Source organism: Prunus mume, linkage group LG1 (assembly GCF_029339155.1).
Source record: "Prunus mume cultivar Tortuosa linkage group LG1, ASM2933915v1, whole genome shotgun sequence".
Taxonomy (NCBI): Eukaryota; Viridiplantae; Streptophyta; class Magnoliopsida; order Rosales; family Rosaceae; genus Prunus; species Prunus mume.
In genome coordinates this window covers 13417573-13437046 of record NC_142698.1, presented here as the reverse complement: position 1 = coordinate 13437046, position 19474 = coordinate 13417573, and the positions used below count along the sequence as shown (strand labels likewise).

Below are 19474 nucleotides of genomic sequence, written 5' to 3'. Positions count from 1 at the left end.
ACTATGAGAGCAAGAAGAGTATGTAAAAGCTACGGCCCTAGCGGAAAGGAACAAAACAACCCATCTAATCTAAAGCACAAGTTTATAATCACTAAGTAATTTTTGTTGTCAAGAAAACCTGGCAAATTTACCAAGAAAAACATCTAAGCTTCCTTTTTTGTGTGTGTGTGTGTGCGAGACAAGACCATAGCCTAAGCTATTCTAATGTGCAGTTTAGGAAAGAGAGTCGAGCTCGAATGCAAAGGAACGATCACACTGTCAATCAACATTCAATCCAAACATAAAGTGTGTAGAGTAGTGTTTGATTTCGTTTGATTTGTGATGATCTACTATTCCGTATTATGTGCGGTGAGATGAGTGAAGTCATAGCAAGCAAGCAAGAATATGGATATTGGGGTCCACCTTGTGACATGACAGAGCGTTTTCTCCGCGCCATGCTTGGACCAACATTGATACAAAGAATTTTCCTTTTGCTTTTAGCTTTGTATTATATATGTTGGCTTCCAATCAAATAAAATAACACAATCACTTGCTCAATTAAATTTATATTATTTCTTCTTCATATATTTAAAATTCACAATCAATATCTGAGTGCTTTCTCTCGTAAGCATCCATTCCATGCATATTTGTATATAAAATATAATTAATTATTAATTATTAATTATACAAATGTGTATTTAGTCATGTCAACAAGACAGCATGTATTGTATGCAATGGCAACGCAAATTATAAATTGCTAGCAACCTTGAACCTTCCTACGTACCCCATTATATATAATATTATATGCTTATCCAAGGACAAAATTGTTAGGCATGTACGACAACGCACTTTGCAAAAGGTTAAAGCCTATACAAAATTCAATTATACCTAGTTTATTCCCATTAGCTTTTAATAAGAATAAGAATATAATCAAGAAATTAGTCCATATGCTGTAGAAGAAAGATGACCTGACCATATATATATATATATATATATATTGCCATGTTACATTATTATTATTATTATTAAGGTCTTGATCCAATCTGATTCTTATATTCTATGTTTGGTAAAGCAAGAATATTAATGCACGCGTTTCATATATAAAAACCCAAATGAATTGTACACTTGATTTGAACTTTCCAACCAAAAAATTCCAAAGGACTTACTTAATAACCATGAATTTGCACCAACAGGTCTAACTCAGTAAAAAAGAGTCTTAACTTACAGACAATAGGTCCCAAGTTCGAACCCTTATGGCATTTTAGTTATGCGTGTGTGTGTAAGAAACCGCTCTCCCTTTATAGTTTAGACTATCGCTTGTACTTAAAAAAAAAACTATGATTGCATGAGATCATGATCTCCTTTAAACACGTTTTGTATAGCTTTGTTAATTAGCTGCTGCTGGACCAAGTTGGGAATAATTAACTTTACCAAGTGGTTTTGCTAATCCGAAATCAACATATATAAAGTCAATTACGAAACGCATGGCTATTTTGAAATGTTGGGAAAGTGACTTCATAGGATGCTATTCTCACCGAAACAGATATGGTATGTAGGGGACCTTGGGAATATAATATATACCCTATATTTGACTACTGTGAGCTACGCTCATTTACTGCCAAATGTTATCTTTAATGTTGTAAAGGAAAGCTCCTCAAAACTACTTTGATTTGATTTCCAGCTTACCTGTTTAACATGGTAATTGTTAGTTACCACATTAATATGTGTATATATTTATGCATTCATGACCGTATAAATTCATATGAATTTAATAAAGTAATTATAACTTATGCTACATGCTCAATCATTCACGCACTCATAAATATTAATTTATGTAGAATATATATGAATCAACAATTCACACATTCCTCTAGGTAGAATACCACAAAGAATCTAAAAGAGGGGTATATTTTTGTATATGCATGTATAATTGAGATCACAACATGTGGGAGAACGTGAGGTCTATATCTCAGAAGAGCTTGGAATCTCAGTCTCTTTCTATGTGTTTCCACCTGTTGATGATGATGAGGATTATATATATCCGTAGAGAGAGAGAGAGAGAGAGAGAGAGAGAGAGAGAGAGATTATGTGTCATATATAACAAGGACAACATGTTAAAAGTGAAAGCTGCTGCTGCTTCTCTCTATCTTTGTGTGTATAATATGGTCTGTGTGTGTGAGGAAGAGAGAAGAGCGCATGTCACTCTTCACACAAACCCATGTGGCCATCATCAACATGATGAGAATCCATGTTATATGAACTTCGAAAATATTTGGCTTGGATTTCCGAGCCTCCAAAATTCCTTCTCCTGCCCTCTATCTTGTTCGTACAAGTAGAAAAACACTAACAGCTTCATCTTCTTTAATTGGTTGGGGGTTGTGACTTTTAATTTACAGGTACTGCAGACGATGATCAGAAGAAGATGCCAATACTTTTGGGATCCTTCAAATTCCTCTGATTTCCACACACACAACCCAAATTCCAATTAAGCTGACCAAAACCCATGACCATATATTTTGATTTTGAATATGCTTTATTCCTTCTTGGCAAGGCCGGCCAGCCTTGGTTCTTGCAAAAAGCAAATCCAAACACCCTACATAGATTCTTTCTTTCAACACGACCATTCCAACTTGGAATTAATATATTGGTACGTAACAGCTAGGCCTAGGAATATGTAGGAGGAAGTTTCTCAACTATACTGAAAGCGAGATTTGTTATCAATTTGAGGTTTGGTCCAACTATAATATTGTACGTACCTGCAGTCTTTCTTGGTACCCGATTTATACCAAAACATTATAATATATAGCAGCAGCAGATCTTGAGAAATCTTTAGGAGAAACTGTTATTAGAAAGACAACTACAATTATATCTCTAGGCTGGCGCTTTGAATACTTAACCTGCAAGGCTGCAAGGCTGCAAGGCTGCAAGGCGCTGTTTTGTTGTTTGGTTCATGACCATGATCAAAATTCATCCCAAACTAGCTTTGCCAAATATGCTTTCTATCTGTCCTAGAAAAGATTTGTTTTTAGTTCAATTGTGGTGGCCTACTAGTGCTATACTACAGTCTAATTAAATTGCAGAAATTCGAGATCCCAGTTAATTACTTCATACCAACCAAACTATCAATTTACGTCAATTGAATGACGTTTAATTTAGGTTAAAGAGGACAACAAAACAATAATGTTGATCGAACCAATCTAATCTAGATCGAGTTTTCAGATTGATACAGGTTTAGTGCTTGGTATTCAATGGTAGTAATAAGAGAGAGATGAGAAACCAAAGTGCTAAATCTAGAGCGCTTTGATTGGTTCCCAATTCTTGCAACAACAAAAAAAAACCTATAAATCCTATTGGAACCAAGTTGGACATCATTTCTAAACAAAGGCCAAACAAGTAGGGGGACAATAAATATCGTTGTCCAATATCCATCTACCCACAAGAGTCACTTTACTTAGCCCTCTTTCTTTTTGTATCTTCGTGACCAAGGATGACTTAATAATTGAAAGATTGAACACATGTACTCCACACTTCAAACAACATTTGATAGATTATCCAACACCTAGCAATATGGGGGAGGGCCTATTTCCATGAAGCTAATCTACATGTCAGACCACTGATTCATTCTTTATCATTAAAAAGATAGGTCGACAATGAATTTTCACAAACTCGCACACAATTATATGATATTCTCTTCAATTTAGCCACTAAGTTGCCAAAAATATATGTTTTGAAATTATATGTTTCGTGTGGTTCTTTATATACCAATTGATGACTCCTTACAAAATTAACATGAAATTATACTCACAACTCTAATTTGAAGCCAAATTTCTATAATTAAATTGGTTAAAGATGAGTTTTTATAATTAAAAGTGGATTATTATCATTGCATTCCTTTAAATGATTGAGTCGGATTAGAAACTTAATTATCAGTTGTTTGCAGATATTGAAATGGATTGGAAGGATCGATCAATGGGATCTCACTTTCTCCAAGCAAGAAAATAGGTACATAGTTTGTTTGAAATAAAATTGACAAGTTGGACCGCGCACAGTCAGTGTGTGTGTCAGTCAGTCAGTCAGATCAGAAATGGTGGCAAATGAGAGAGCAAAGTTAGATATACTTGGAATTGGAACAAGCTAGCTAGCACGCAGCTCTGAAGCGAGTGCCAACGTTCTATCGAATCACTGGGACCCCTGCCATGTCAGACTGTCAGGTCCACGAAACCTGACAAATCAGTAGCTTGTCTGGTAGCGCGCGAGACCTGGTCAGACATTCTGTCTTCCATGTTCCAATGAGCAAGCATGAGATCAAAACTTAAAAATCTTTCACTTACGTTATATTCTTTCAGCGGCACACAAAGTTCGAGAATAAAAACAAACAGAAACAAAAATAAAAAACAAAAACAAAAACACAAAGTCTTATGTTTGTGGTGGGTGGGTATGAAAGTAGAAGACCAAAAATCTATGTCTCTCGTTGTCTATGATTTTGGAATGTGGAATTTTGGTTGTGTGGAATTGAGGGGTGATTTTGGCGTCTTTTGAGAGACTTGTCCTACATACCAAAAACCAATTTCACGAAATTAACGCAGCCTCATCATCATCATCATCATCTAGAATCTCATCATCTCATCACCATCTCCTTACAAGGGACACATAAAATTATTACAAAATCATTTTTTTCTCGGTCGGTCCAAAATCTCACTCTCTCTCTCTCTCTCTCTCTCTCTCTCTCTCTCTCTCTCCAAACCAATCACTGCTATGTGCCATTCCAATTATTGGAATATATAATATATATATATATATCAATCATTTAAAATCGTGCGCATAACAATTGTATTAATCTATAATAAAACAAAACTTAGCCATGCATGTTAAGTAAACAATTGGTTTTGTTAGAGAGTTGGATATCACTCAACTCTCTCTCTCTCTCTCTCTCTCTCATAGTGGAATGTGGAATGTGGAATGTGGATGTATATACATACATATATGTGTCTCCATTATGTCTTGGTTAGATCAAGAAGAAAGTGGGAAGCTGATTTATCTGTATCTTCCATGCAGCATATGTAATGGAAGCAATAGATAGAATAAATATTTTAGAACTGAAATTTATGGCGCTTTGTCCCCACGAATCAATGGATGGAGATGGAGACGCTGATTTTGCCAAAATCTATGGCTTTTTAAAGATCACTCTCCAGCTAAGCTAGGTTTATTCTTTTTTTGTCCCCCAACCATGAAATTATTATTTAGCAACTATATATAGGATATTAATTGAAGGAATCAACCTTAATTAGTGGATTTTACCTGACCTGGTAAATTAATTAGTGAAGTAATAATGTAGAGCAAATTATACCGAAACTACGGTTGGTTGTTGAAATAGAATCATCATATTCTTGAGAAAAGACTATGAAATTGATTAGAAAAGCCATTTGAAATTGTACAAATTAACAGTCTTTCTGATTTGATAAATGATCATTGACGACGACCTTGTTAGTCAGAGGGCCGACACTTGAAACGCATACAGTCATAAGCTTGCTTAGAATGGAAGCTTAGTCCTTTTTGTAATATCTGTCAAACAAATGTGGACTTTAGACTTATGACAAAAAATTTCAATATAATAACATGCTTGTGCAACCTAAATCCATAACAAATTATCAACTTTTCTTGTATAAAATGGGGGCCGGGAATCAATTAAAGTCAAGAAAAGAAATACGTATATTGATCCTTTGCCCTAAAATTATCGCAAAGACTTCATTCACTTCAAATTTCATTTTTTAGTCAGTTACCACAGTGGTTGTCGCCCTCCTCCTTCCCCTTGTTTGGCACCCACGATCAAAATCCCAGGATTTCTTTCTTCCCAATGTAACCAGAAAAATAAAATAAAAAAATCATTTTCCAAGTACTGCATCAAAGTTACACACTTTTGCCTACAGGCAAGCGACGTTGTTCAAACCGGTGAACATTCTAACATATCCTCCGCCAGTCTCCCGCAAAAATGAAACTTGATTTCAAAAGATTAAAACAAAAAGAAGCTTTTAACAATTAAAAGGTCCATCTCTAACAACATTATACCATTTCAGAGATTAGTGGAACAAATTAGATGGAATCATTACTGCGGGCAAATATTAAATGGCGGAAAGTTCAACTGAGAATATATCATAGTTAATTATATATGTAACAATTGCTACATATACAGCACAAAAAACATCATGACGGCAGCAGCTAGCATATATAGAAGAACATCAAATTCCATGAAAGAAAATCCATGAAGTACATGTTCGATTCGGATTTCAAAACTCCATGAACTACTCATACACTCACTACTAGTATTGCAAACATCCTATCTAGCTCATACAATATTGCCATCCTAAAACTAAATTAAAACTAAATTCCAAAAAGAAAAAGAAAAAAAAAACCCTCAGCTCCCAGATGAAGCTGGAAAAACAAAAGGTAAACTAAAAGCGAAAAACCTACCATTTCTAGGGTTTCCACTACTTCATCACGATTCACGACGAACAAAGCCCATCAGTCACTTCTCCCAATCTTCCTTCATCTCATTCACGTTGCAGATCTATAGCTTCATCCAATGGATACAGTATCTTTTCCAAGTTAACTTTCTATAGAACAGAATTAATTGAAGCCACACTAAGAAATTAAAACCCGAAGCCAGCTTCACAGCTAAGTATATTAGATCCGATGAGACCAATATACCACAAAAGATCATAAGATAATAGAAATTGAATTGTTATAGGGGATTATTAATATTGTTGCTAGGTGTGGAAGTTGTAGAGCTAAACCCAGAAAGATCAGTCCATGAAGTATTACTAGTGCCGCCACCGCCGGCGCCGCTGCCATTACCCCAATACTGATCATTTCCTGAGCTCATACCCATCAACTGCCTTGACAAATTCAACTCCTGGTTTTGACTTTGATTTTGATTTTGATTTTGATGATGTTGTTGACTTTCTAACTCCATCTTGACCGCAGCCATCTGTGAGTTCATCCCCACAACACCATGACCAGACGGTGCTCTCGGCCGCACCTGATTGTAACCCGTCACCTCAACTCCACTGTTCTCAAACATCATCCCCGCAGCCGCCTGCGAAGGGTCCAGCCCGCCGCCAGCTGTCAAGAAGGGAAAAGACGGCGTTTGCTGCTGGAAATTAAAGAGCGACCCACCGATACTCCCTATGCTGCTCCCCATCTGATGAAAACTGTTCATGTCTCCTACTCCCCCGCCGCCGCCATAATTGTTAACGTTCATGCCATAATTTAAGGCCATGTCGGTGGCAAAAGGCGACATGAAACGCAGCGGTGGGATTTGTGGGCTCATCATAATATTATTATCTGCAGTGCTTGCGGTGTTGTTTAAGCCAATATTTGCTTGACCTGATGAACCGGGCGAACCGGTTGGCCTGTCCGAGCTGCTGACCGGAGACTTGGAGGCGGCGCTGCTGCTTCCTTTGCTTCTTTTGTTCCTCCTGCAGCCGCCTCCCACGGGAACGTTTCTCAGCGCGCCGCCCCGTGTCCAGTACCTTCGGCAGGTCTTGCAGAAATGGCGGGGCTGGGAGAGACTGTAGTTGTTGAAGTAGCAGAACTTGGTGTTGGTGGAATCGCACCTGGGGCATTTTAGTGCCGGTTCCGGGAGCGGGATGTTGGTCATGCGGGCTCGATCTGCCATGGAGCCTGGCCTGATCGAGCCCACACCACCTGCGCCACTGCCGCCACCATGAGGGTTTGAAGGCGGTGGTGGAGGTGGAAGGAGGTGAGAATTGTTGTTGTTGTTTATGTTGCTGTTGTTGCTGGTGCTTCCTGTTAAGTGATGATGATTTGGTTGCTGCAAAATGAAAGGAGAAAAATCAGATTAAAAAGCAGAAATCAAATATCTGGTATATTCAAGAAGATCATGAAAAACAAAAGTAAATAGAATATTTGGCTTTTGAAATGTTTTCACTTTCTTTTGGGGGAGAAAATTCCTCAAGAGAACAAAATTGAAGGAGCTAGAGGTTACCTGTTGCCAGTTGGATGGATCAAGATAAGCTGGAATGGAGGAAAAAACCATGGCTCTCTCTTGTGGTGGCCTTTCTTTCTATCTTTTGTAAAGGTTGATGGGTTTTTGGAGATAATAGTGGAGAATCACATCAACAACAAAGAGAGAAGCTAGAGAGAGAGAGAGAGAGAGTTGCAGAGAGAGAGAGAGAGAGAAAAGAGAAAGGAAGACAGAAAGAAAGAAAGGAAAACAAGGGAGAGGGGTGGGAGTGGTGATGAGGAGCAAAAATAAAGGAGGGGCCTTTTGTGTATTTATATACTAATAATTTACTTCTTGTTGTTACTTGTTTGTAGTTGTTCCTTCTCACTAGGCTAAGACTACTCTTTTTGTTTTATTACTTTTTAGGGTTTTGAGAACTATGTTTTCTCTCTCAGTTTCTTAATCCATAAGGTTCTTTCTGATGTCTCTCTCTCTCTCTCTCTCTCTCTCTCTCTCTCTCTCTCTCTCTCTTACTTGGGAAATATTATAAGATTAGCGGTTCTCATCTTGCATGGAAAAAGTTGATGTTGTTTATGTGAATGTGGAGAGCAGCTTAATTATTATATTATTTATATGTTAGTTTAATTTGGTGCAGATCCTGTACATGGGCAACTCCCAATTTTGATATTTATATGGATTAAAATAATGAAATAATGCATGATAAATTAAGGAAAATAAATTGTTAAAGGAATTATTTTAATAAAAAAGAAAAGGTAGTTCTTGTGCTTTGGTGGGTGTGGCCTCACAGTCGAAGAAGTGTCCGCCCCAGTGAACCCCCTTTACCCCGGTCCGCTCTGTTCCCTTCCCTTCCCCACTTTGCTTTATTTTTTGCATGGGAATATTATATTATTAAATCACACCATCATTCCTCACTTCTACCCACGCGCCCTTTACAGCCGTTCTCATACTTGCTTATTATTATTTTTGGGGAACCAGATAATAAAGTTGAATGCAATCTCCTTGACTGCACTTTTTTGGTTTAATTTCTTGTAATTAAATATGTATCAGCAAAAACAGAATTATAGAAAACGAGAAAATCAGAAAAACAATTGTTATTTAAGCTATAAATCTAAATCCTTAAAAAATAAAACTGAAACAAAATTACCTTCGAGCCATTTAGAAGAATAAGGGAAAAGCCTATAACGATTTTTATAAAAAGTTTCATAAACCTAGTAAAGCATCTCAACATTTGTTCATTTTGGAGTTCGGAGTTTCTGTTCCAGAGTTCCAATGCTGGGACATGGAGAAGGCGGGTAAACTGAATAATTTTGGGATACATTTGTTCTTTCCGGCGGTTGGTGACGCCGCAATAGCTTCAGAATGTAAGTATCATCGTGCAAGAAGAAGGGCGCACTGCCAGAGAGACAAGTGTTAGTTAGAAAATGATACAAGTCACAACTACATCAAAGTCTCTGCAGCGACACGAAGTACTGATACCTATTGAAATCGAAGTGCACCATGTGCTTGTCTTCAGAAATCTCAATCTCGACGGCAGCATCACGGCTTGTCTAGAGAAGTAAAAAGATTGAAAAATAAGATTATGCACTGTCACACATGTACACATATATGCATCCGCTATGTATTTATAATCTCTAAATCTTGCAGGAAACTGAACTCTTCTTATAGATGGTAGATTGATGATTCTGCCATTTAGGAACAGGGTATGCCTTTGTTTCAAGCATACTTCCCCATTTGGGAACAGGGTATGCCTTTGTTTCAAGCATACTTCCTTACACTTTCCACCTAAGAAAGAAGCCTAAAGATTGGGCTGAAATTAACAATCAACAGATCTCTAGCTAGCAAGTGAGTACTAAAGATAAATTTTCAACAACTTCATTTTCATGCAGGAATGAAGTTCATACCAGCGTGCACTAGCTGATCAACATATCAATGATGACAGAGTACAAAGTATGCATCAGCTGAAATGTCAACCAAACTAGTGCCCATTCTGTCCTAATAATTAGAAGATAAATTTATGTCATAGCTCTTGGTCATTGTCTTAAGCTAAAGAGTAGAGTGAGGATAAACGCTAAAAATCTCCAACTCAAAGAAATGCTAACTACAGGCTTCAACTGTAAACAAGTCATAGCCATGCAAACCAGCAAAAGATAACAAAGTAATATACCTGGACCAGTATAAATGGCAAAGAAAATCCCCCCGGACGAGTGTTTCCACTCTTAAGCAACTCTTTATTGCAACACATCAAATTTTGGAGATCTGCAAACTATATCATATTTTTCCAGAGAAATAACAAAGACTATTAGAACATAAGCTGGTAGAGTAATTCCATTTGATTGAGCAAAGTGAAAAATGTTAAAGCCTATATTTTCTGTTCTTTATAAAATAAAAATCTACTAACAATCACGCCAACTGTCATAGGTTATTGCGATTTAACAATTAGTGTTCCAACACAAGTCCTACTAGCAAACCATTCCTACAGGGACTGAATAAGACTAAAACCACAAGATATACTACAGGGATTTACAAAACTTATCAGACTGAAAGTATGTCAGATATCATTACTTGCTCTTCTAAGTCTTTCAAGTAAGCCGTTTTCCTTCCAATCCTATTCATCATTTTGACACATTCTGCCTGAAAGAATCAAAGACAAAATCAAAATTGTCAAATTATTCAATCCCCAAATTTTATAGCACTTATGTATCACACGATCAAAATAATGACATTCACTAACCTTCATTCCTTCCAAATCCATCTTTCTGTCTGGAATCCCATTCCACTTTATTTCTTTTTTAACTCTTGTGATGATATCCAATGCCTCAAGAACATTTAATGCATCATATACCCGCCGTGGAATATTTTTGTCATTAAACTGAGAAGTTGATAAATCATTTTCACAACATACTTCAGTAATTTCCATAATGGCAAAACAACTGTGACAATAATGATAGTCATTAAAAGAAGCATAATGTAGATAGTTATATCAGTCTGAATTGAACCTCGCTCAAAGATGTTGCTGTTTCACTGTCATTTCCAGCTAACTCTGACATTATGTAATCTGCAAGCTGAACACCATCACTATAATTACTCGCACTTAAACATTCACTGATCAAAGAAGGAAAAATATATTACAAAAATCCGAACATTATGTGACACTGGAAATAGAAGCTATCCATTATTCGCAAAGAAAAACCATATGTACTACACTTAAATAATCCTTTCCATAATGATTCTTCACCAAATAAACTTCATAGTTACTTTAGAAAAATATACCTCAGCATAGGTTGTTCTTCCCTTGCTCTCCAACAAGTCACAAACTGAAAAGGAAAACAAGATCTATATGTTCACTAACCCCACCTTGAGAGATGATACTCATTAACAACAGGTTTAATTTCACAAACACATGCACAAACTATATTATCATGGAATGAACAAAATTTTGACTTGTGTATATCAATTACTAACCTATGGCACTGAACTGGCGCAGACCTCCACCCGTCATTCTTGAAACCCTTTTCTTCTTTGGTGCATTTCTTTTAGCAGGAACAAAAAGAACAAAAAATATATTTCAGAAGGAATACCCTTAGGTACCACTTAAAGCAGCCATCAAACAAGTTCTTAAAATGATGTTATCGCAAACACAGTACTTCAGTGGTTCTGGTTGAACTGATAACATATGTAGACGAAAAAGGAATAATATGATATGATGCATAAACCACTTTACTCACGTCTCAACATTGGCAGTACCAGTATCGTCATGATCGAAAGTGATAGATCTCCGTGCACTCCCAAAAGCAGCTGCATGTTTCAGTGAAGCTGAAACAGAACTTTCTGCACTAGAATGCTTCTGAAAGAATCCACCAAATGAATCCCCAGAGTAGTTATCATCCATAATGTTCAACTAGCTACACTCTGCAAATCAAACAAAAATAATTCTAGGCGTTTACGGTGAGTAATAAAAACACACTCATTTGCAATTTCTCCTGTATCATAAAAGGAAAGAAACTACAATTCAATTCATAAAAGAAACATAGCACCATTTAAATTCGATTATTCAAGTGATTTTAGTGTCAGGAGGATCCAATGAAATCAGCCATCTCCACCATAACATTTTCTTAAATGAGACATTGCCAATTTTCCAAACTACTGGCTCAAGCTTTCTCAAACCGAAAGCAATTGAATCGACAATCACCACAGAATGATCAAATTGATGAGCTTCCAAACACATACCAATGACGCTACAGAATTTACAAAAATTACTAGAACAATGAGAATCACGATACTGCTCATCGATCACAAAAGTAAAGAAAATAAAAATACAGTAAATTAAAGAAAATTAAAGAAAAAGAAATAGAGAGATGTAAATTTTTGCGTTAAAGAAAAATGGAGGCATTCAAATGAAAGAGGAGCGCGAACCTGAAGATCTAGGTGTCTCAAAGGAGAAGCGCAAACCCTAAAAATAGGGGGATTTTTCCAGCATATTATTATAAGATTGAAAATATGTATATATATATATATATATATTTGCAGTTCCCGCTTTTCGCGAATATGAAGACGACGAAGTAGGAACAGATGAAAATAAAGGGCAGAACGTGCTAAAATTAAACTGCCATCAGAATGGGCCCACCCCTGAAATTTGATTTTTGCGCCACCAGGCCCGCGGTTTTGCCCACATTGGATTGGAGTAGCCCAAAGCCAAATTCATATTTTATTTCCATGTCTTTTTACTTATAGCTCTTGAGGGATTAGTCAGGGCACAAAAGGTGTCGTGGTGTAGTTGGTTATCACGTCAGTCTAACACACTGAAGGTCTGCGGTTCGAGTCCGTGCGACGCCAATATTTCTTTTTATTTATCTCAAGAAGATATAATGCACGGTTAGCTGCTCTCAATCACTTTACCAGTTTTGGTTTTCTTAAAGGGTTTCTCTCCCAAGTTCGTTTTATCTTCTTTTTCATTAGATTGCAAAGAAAACTCAACACCCAAAACACTTTATAAACACACCCAAAACCCATCATTACACACACTCAAAACTCATTTATAAACACACCCAAAAAATATACAATTGTTGACTTTGGAGTTGATTTTGAGTGTGTTTCTATGTTTAAATAGTGTTTTGGTTTTTTTATAAATACATGTCTAGGATTGGTTTTATTTATAAATTTGTAAAAGAAAAATTCTAAATGTGGGAGGGAGGGGGGAAAATCAAGCATAGACAAGACTATTTACATTGCTTAGGCCGGAAATTTTTAGAATCAAGAAGTTTCACAACGAGTTTCTCTAGCCTCTTTGAAACTACACTTGGTTTTACAGCATTTGGGTTGCCACAAGCTAAACACAGATCTTTACCTAACTTCCCTAAACACCAACCACCCGGTGTAAACTGGCCTCTTGGTCTCTTCAAGAGCTCCTTGTCAATTATGTCGAGAACCGGATCGTCCCTGGCAAATGAACCAGCAAAAGGAGCTCCACTTTGGGCCATGTCATTGTAATGTTCCAGCGTTAGGTTAATTGGATTTGCCTTCGGAGGGCTATCCCACCTTATGTAATGCAAGTTATGATTCACGGTCGTGTTCTGGTAGTCCTTGTGGTTGCACGCAAGGGTGTGGAAGTAGCCCTCTGGGGATGACAAGAAATTGGTGTAATACATGAGAAGAGTGCGGGGAAGATTGTCCCACCCCAAAACACAGAACTCAAGAAACGATTTGGTCAGCACCACCCACGTGGACCCTGAAAGTAGAAAGACTTATGTTTGAGATATGCAAAATAAAATGCTTCTACAAACCATCAGCCACATATAGTAAGCAAGATAAACCATTCAACAAGTATAATAAATACCGTCCATTTGCATCATTGCGTGCGGAACCCCAGAATATATATGAAAATTCATGGGTTCCACTCTTATGGATGTAAAAACTGTAGGCTATGATCAAAATGGCAAGATTGAAGTCTTCCACCAGACTATTGCAGCATCACACTGGTTATGAGCTTATCATTATAGTATCATTGATTATGAGCTTATCTTATCATTATGAAAGATTACATAATGACATTAGAATTCTCCGGCTTTAAGGAACTCAGAAACCAAACTGTGCTCGAGGCAGTTGCATTGATTATTTCAAGAAACAAAATCTATACATGGTTCTAAGAAATCCTAGCTTTTTATGCTTTTCTTCTCATGGTAAATGTGTAATGCAAATCCGAGTCAGGAGGTTGTACAGAAAGCTCAAAAATTGAAGAAATACCAAATTCTTTTTGGAATTTTGAAGTTGTTTCTAAATTCGTTCTAATTCACCTAATATAACCCTATTAGTCTACACTTCGATTAGCAAATGCCAACATCCATTAGTATCCAACAACACTTATTCTCAATTTCATGAATTCAACTGCAAACCACATGGAAAGACTAATATACCACTTTCTATACCAGCTCGGCATGAGAAAATAAACCCAGAACACAAAGTATACTTAAATGCAGAGAAGGAGAAGTACCCATGAATAACTTGAAGGAAGCAGGCATTGACCTTCTCTCTTTAGCCCAAAACACACCGGATTTCTTAGAGTGGTACAAGCCAGGATCAACAATAATAGGCCTTGCCCTTTGATTTCTGTAACATTCCCACAAAAACATATGCAAATTATGAACATCAAGCCCAACACTAGAAAGAAACCAGTTGTTGAATTGCGTTAAAAAATTGGGTGCTTACTCTTTCCACCCAATATTGCTAGTGTGCTCCAAGAAGTTGAGCTCCCTCGGCAAGAAAGAAAAAATATGCAAAAGCTCTATAACAGCAACAATTTAGAAACTTTAATTAATCTGTAATTAACAAAATAAAACTAAAATTACTAAAATTAGTAAAGTTACCATCTTGGGACATAAGAGGATAATCTGAGGCGCTGAGATTAATAAACCAATCCCAATCCTTAGCCCGCTTGAGCAAAATCGCAATGGCGTGAAGCGTGGAGGCAATCATAGTGGGGCCCTTGGCGGTGACCAAATCGGCTTTTCCGATCACCATGGCATTCCGAAACTCCCGAATGACAGCCTCCGATTTCACGAATTTCGCCAGCTCGAGCCTCTCGGCGTCCGAAGCTTCGAGATCGAGGTGCAGCAAATAGTAATTTCTCGGGTGGTAAAGCGCCTGAAGCAACCGCCGCAGCTGGGGGCCATCGCCCTTGGAGCCCGATATGAGGTAAGCGAATCCCGGGAGTTTCGGAAGCCCTAACCGGTTGCTGTCCCCGTCGTTGTTTTCGGCAGTATCTCCAAAATTTCGGTCCAGAGTGGTAAACTGGCGCTGCTCGTAGTAAAAATCGGAGGCGCCGGAGGAGTATTTACCGTGGCCGGTTAGGGTTACGGTAAGAAGAACGATGAGGAAGAGGAGGGAAGTGGCGGTTAAAATCATGAGCCATTGAGCGTGAGCTCTTTTCATTGGAGGTGAAAAAAAAGTTCTTTACTTTTGGGGATCAAGAGGAAATTGGAAAATGACAAAAAAGATGAGAGATTTGGTGATGTGGGTTGGGTTTGGAGGGAGTGAGAAGGTAGGAGGTGGTGTCGGCGTGAAGCTTTTTCTCCTCTTTTGTTTACAATTTACAGGTGGGAAAATGGGTTCAGTGGGAGAGGGAAAGCATACCCGTTAGTATTTAATTTGAATTGTGGGTTGTGATCTGCTACCGCTCGACCGTTTGTGTTTGTGGTACACCTTAACTTCCTTTTGTTTACGTTGCTAGGGGATCTATTTCAACCGGTTAAGAGCAGTTATTTGTGTGAGATTTTTGTCACGTCTCAGAGATGGAGTCAAAATTCAGGTTGAACATAGGTAATTAGATTCTGTATGCAAATAGCAAAATTTCCATTTTTAACTTGAACAGCAACAGCACATAGAACTCTAGACTGAGGACCAGAGCTCCGTTCTCTTTATCATTTTCTCCATTGAATCTAAGAAGAAGAAAACGTGATTAAGCAGGAGCATTGAATTCTAAACATTGCAAACATTTCAATTTGAAAAGGGTTACGAGTCAATGGAAAAAAGTAAAAAATATATAAGAGGTAGCCTTATGAGCCATCTAGGGCCGAGTCTCCTTTTTGCTTGAGGACACAAATAAGACAATGGAAAAGGGAAATAAAACAAAAAAACTTTTGGTGCCAAATGGGCCAGAACTAATGACTCATGTTGATTGTCGACGAAGGAAACTTCCTCCCAAATTGCATATGAACTCTCTTCTTTTTATGTAATAATTTTCAAGTAGAATAATGTACCCGAGCTCGAATCTTCCTATGTAGTTTAATATTGTATGTATAAAAACAAAATTTTGAGTAGCTTAATTAGGCATGGAGTGGTCCAAATAATCATACAAGTTGGTGCTCCGCCCATTTTAATGATATTATTAGTGGGACTGGTTGATCAATTGCTTATTATAACCCATTGAAAGGACGTGTCATCTTATAAATGATCAAACACCAAATGGGGTTGTTGACAGGCAAATGTTTAGGTACTTCTTATTTGTTTCCTTTTTAATTAAATCTGCGAACAACAAACATCATTACAATTTACGTGTCGTATGAACTCAGACTGTCCTGTTTGTAAAGAAACTTTCATGACTCACCCACTCCACTTCTGTAGTCTTTATCAGAAACTCACAGAGCAAAAATAAAAAAAGAACCTTAAAAATAACAAGCGCATTCACTTATTTCCCTTCTCTTTTTTCTTTTTCATTTTTTCCCAATGAAGAAGCAAAAACCCTATTTAATTTAATTTAATTTTTTTCCATTTTTTCATGCTGATTCTCACATGGCTTACAGTATATATGTTGACTACAGCTGAGAAATGATTAGGCATGCCATATGGTAAGGGTGATTAAAACAAACATCATCTGGTTTGAAATTCAGCTCAAAGTTTCAACTTTCAACCTTCAAATTATAGAAGAAGCCCTGATTAAATCATCTACTTTCTAGCATTTCTCTCTCTCTCTCTCTCTCTCTCTCTCTCTCTCTCTCTCTCTCCAGTAAAAGCTAAAGAAATTGAACTACTGCTACAAGTTTACAACTTTTTGTCGGTGAGTTTCCGAAAACTTCAAAAGAAAGCAAAAGAATTAACCCAATATCCCAGCTGCCACATGTTGTCATCATCATCTTCCACCAAAACCCCATCACCACAAAACCCTCCAAGAACAGAAGGAAAAAAACAAAAATTAATTTAGTGTGTCAAACCATAGACGAAGCATCAGGCAAACCTTGTTGCTGATCATCTCTATCTCTAGCTGCACCAGACGCCGTTCGATTGTTACCACTACTACGATCGACGGCAATATAAGCTCGACAAATGGGGCAATTGGAGTGGTCTTTAAGCCACATGTTTATACAGAAAGCGTGGAAAGAGTGCTTGCAGACGCTCAGCTGCCTGACCTCTTCACCATCAGCAAACACAGACAAGCAAACAGGGCACTCTGTTCCAATTTCCTTCACATGGGTCTGTTTCTGGTACTTGACGTCAGAAATGACGTCGTTCCGGTTGAGGGTGTTGGGTTCGGGTCGGATGGGTCCCGATGCGGTGGTGGAGCTCCGGTGATGCCGGCGGCGGAAAGGGTTGGGAGGGCACTTGATGGAGAAGAAGAAAGCGTAGACGAGAGCAGGGATAGTGATAACGGCGACGAGGCCGAGGATGAATCCGAGGGCAGAGAAGTCTACGCTTCTGGGCGGTGCTGGGAAAGGTGGGGGTGGTTTGTTTAGGACGGTGGGTGCGCTCTCCATGATAAGAGAGAGAGAGAGAGAGAGAGAGAGAGCGAGTGGGTGAGGTTTGGAGTTTTTCTTTTGAGTTTGGTGAAGTTGGAAAAAAACAATGTGTTTTTGTGTTTGTGTGTGATGTGGTGGAGTTTCTTTGGGTTTGTGAGGAGCAATTATTGATGGGAATATGTGGGGTTTTCAGGGAAAGTCCCAAGTAATATCATGATAGCTACATATTTTACTGCAGTTGGTATCAAGTACATCATTTGTATTCTAGTATAGAATCACCAAGTACAATTCGTTTCCTTTTTATAACATTGATAGATGATATAACGAAGAAATAATTTGTGTTAATGTAAGTCGTATGTTTACAATTTTTTACTCTTATTTTTTAATATAAATGACAGTCACAAGATTATAGTCGAACTTAAAACTACTAATCTACAAGTCAATACTCTTTTCTACTGGCCTACAATTTTGAAAACTAAACATGTGGTGCTCATGACACGAATAGATGCTGGCACTTGAGAGTACATTTTACAGGTGGTTTCTTTAGGTCCTACCCATGAGGGATATTGTCTGTGGTTTTGGGTCCTCAGTGATGGGTGTAGGCCAGACAGGACTAAACCAGCCCAGGCTCAAGCTGGGCCAGAGCTCCACCAAGCATGCCCAAGTTGTAGTACAGATTTTGTGCAGGCCCTAGAACATAATTTTCTGTCTGGACCCTCACCGACCCATCTTGCAATATAAATGAACAAGGAACAAAACATTATGTGCAATTGGACGATTGACAATTAGTTCTATGTAAAATATAATCAAAGGGAGTAAATTTTTTTTTTTTACTACACATATCTTCCTCTTCTTGGAATTTGGAGTATTATGATATTTTATTGAGTTTATTTGGGTTCGATTGAAATAAAAGTATGAAAAATTGTAAGTGTAACAAGGAAAAATGCAACCCAAATCATTCATAAGCAAGTTTAGCTATAAGATCAAGTGCTCCCAAGGCCTCCCTCACTGAAACTTGGAATCGACAGAACGACATGTTGAGGAGGAGGCTCAATATCTGTGCGACAAAGTGGGCAATTAGAGTGAGAGCTCAACCACATGTCGATGCACTCGGCATGAAACAAGTGCATGCATTCGGGCAGCACACGAATTACCTCACCATCTTTGAACTCGCACAAGCGCACAGCACAAATCCCATCTTTGCTTTATTTGACAATTGGGATCAACTGATGATGTGCAGATGAAGAACTATTGCTTATTGTAGTTGTGGTTGCTCTAGTTTCTGTTGTTGTTCTTGTTCTTGTTCTCCGGGGCCCGTTCCGATATCGGTTGATATGAATCTCGTAGTCATCATCGGCAAGGCATGCATGTGTTACAATAACGATGATTGCAACTGCAAGGGCCAAAACGCCTATGAGAACTATCTCGAAATCTAACATCATCTTAACATCAAGCGGTTCTCCTAATCCGTCCATGGTGGAGAAAGAGAGAGATGATCAGGGGGTTTTAGATGAAGGAGGAGTCGTCTTGGTGCACAAGTTAAAATGGCGTTGATTGCTAGGTGGCTTGGAAGTTGGAGGTTTCAGATGCTGTGTCTCTTGAGCATTTGTGACAAAACAAAGACCTTCACTATGCTGTTTTACACGTAGGGGGTTACGGAGAAAAATAAAGTCACCTTGTTATAAGGTATACAAAAAAACTAGAACTTTGATACAGCTAGAGCCTAGAGCTCAGCTTGCCTATGACAGCAACTGTAATTTATCATGTTAATAATAGTATTATTTCA

General features: G+C 37.9%; 4 protein-coding genes and 1 non-coding gene across 5 annotated transcripts; 1 reads left to right on the top strand and 4 right to left on the bottom strand.

Annotated features, from left to right (window-relative positions):
* Nucleotides 1-6104: 6104 nt before the first annotated feature.
* LOC103339580 (dof zinc finger protein DOF3.6) lies at nt 6105-8251 on the bottom strand. The gene is made up of 2 exons (XM_008242905.3): nt 7985-8251; nt 6105-7810 (listed from the first exon to the last, which is right to left on the bottom strand). The coding sequence occupies exons 1-2, from the start codon at nt 8033-8035 to the stop codon at nt 6719-6721; spliced, it is 1143 nt and encodes a 380-aa protein (XP_008241127.2). The 5' UTR covers nt 8036-8251; the 3' UTR covers nt 6105-6718.
* A 770-nt stretch (nt 8252-9021) lies between these two features.
* Nucleotides 9022-12535, bottom strand: LOC103339590 (transcription factor-like protein DPB). Its single transcript, XM_008242917.3, has 10 exons — nt 12377-12535; nt 11689-11872; nt 11426-11493; nt 11234-11277; nt 10960-11025; nt 10695-10832; nt 10526-10594; nt 10128-10226; nt 9440-9510; nt 9022-9355 (listed from the first exon to the last, which is right to left on the bottom strand). Exons 2-10 carry the CDS (start codon nt 11850-11852, stop codon nt 9196-9198), a joined length of 879 nt encoding a protein of 292 aa, XP_008241139.1. The 5' UTR covers nt 11853-11872; nt 12377-12535; the 3' UTR covers nt 9022-9195.
* Nucleotides 12536-12722: 187 nt separating this feature from the next.
* Nucleotides 12723-12796, top strand: TRNAV-AAC (transfer RNA valine (anticodon AAC)). Its single transcript has one exon. It is a non-coding gene; the product is annotated as a tRNA-Val (tRNA).
* A 374-nt stretch (nt 12797-13170) lies between these two features.
* On the bottom strand, nt 13171-15634 carry LOC103339600 (Core-2/I-branching beta-1,6-N-acetylglucosaminyltransferase family protein). Its single transcript, XM_008242927.2, has 4 exons — nt 14824-15634; nt 14666-14741; nt 14451-14566; nt 13171-13688 (listed from the first exon to the last, which is right to left on the bottom strand). The coding sequence occupies exons 1-4, from the start codon at nt 15386-15388 to the stop codon at nt 13180-13182; spliced, it is 1266 nt and encodes a 421-aa protein (XP_008241149.1). The 5' UTR covers nt 15389-15634; the 3' UTR covers nt 13171-13179.
* Nucleotides 15635-16813: 1179 nt separating this feature from the next.
* LOC103339611 (RING/U-box superfamily protein) lies at nt 16814-17846 on the bottom strand. Its single transcript, XM_008242939.3, has one exon. The coding sequence runs from the start codon at nt 17704-17706 to the stop codon at nt 17161-17163; it is 546 nt and encodes a 181-aa protein (XP_008241161.2). The 5' UTR covers nt 17707-17846; the 3' UTR covers nt 16814-17160.
* Between the last annotated feature and the right edge of the window lie 1628 nt (nt 17847-19474).

Bases quoted from the DNA above. Each gene is read 5' to 3' on its own strand.
- LOC103339580 (XM_008242905.3), bottom strand. From the start codon at position 8,035: ATGGTTTTTTCCTCCATTCCAGCTTATCTTGATCCATCCAACTGGCAA. The intron at 7,811-7,984 runs GTAACCTCTAGC...TTCATTTTGCAG, and splicing joins ATCCATCCAACTGGCAACAG to CAACCAAATCATCATCACTT.
- LOC103339590 (XM_008242917.3), bottom strand. From the start codon at position 11,852: ATGGATGATAACTACTCTGGGGATTCATTTGGTGGATTCTTTCAGAAG. The intron at 11,494-11,688 runs GTGAGTAAAGTG...TCCTGCTAAAAG, and splicing joins GGTACTGCCAATGTTGAGAC to AAATGCACCAAAGAAGAAAA. The intron at 10,833-10,959 runs GTTCAATTCAGA...TCAACTTCTCAG, and splicing joins CAGCAACATCTTTGAGCGAG to TTTAATGACAAAAATATTCC.
- LOC103339600 (XM_008242927.2), bottom strand. From the start codon at position 15,388: ATGAAAAGAGCTCACGCTCAATGGCTCATGATTTTAACCGCCACTTCC. The intron at 14,567-14,665 runs GTAAGCACCCAA...GGAATGTTACAG, and splicing joins AGCAATATTGGGTGGAAAGA to AAATCAAAGGGCAAGGCCTA. The intron at 13,689-14,450 runs GTACTTCTCCTT...TTCTACTTTCAG, and splicing joins TTCCTTCAAGTTATTCATGG to GGTCCACGTGGGTGGTGCTG.
- LOC103339611 (XM_008242939.3), bottom strand. From the start codon at position 17,706: ATGGAGAGCGCACCCACCGTCCTAAACAAACCACCCCCACCTTTCCCA.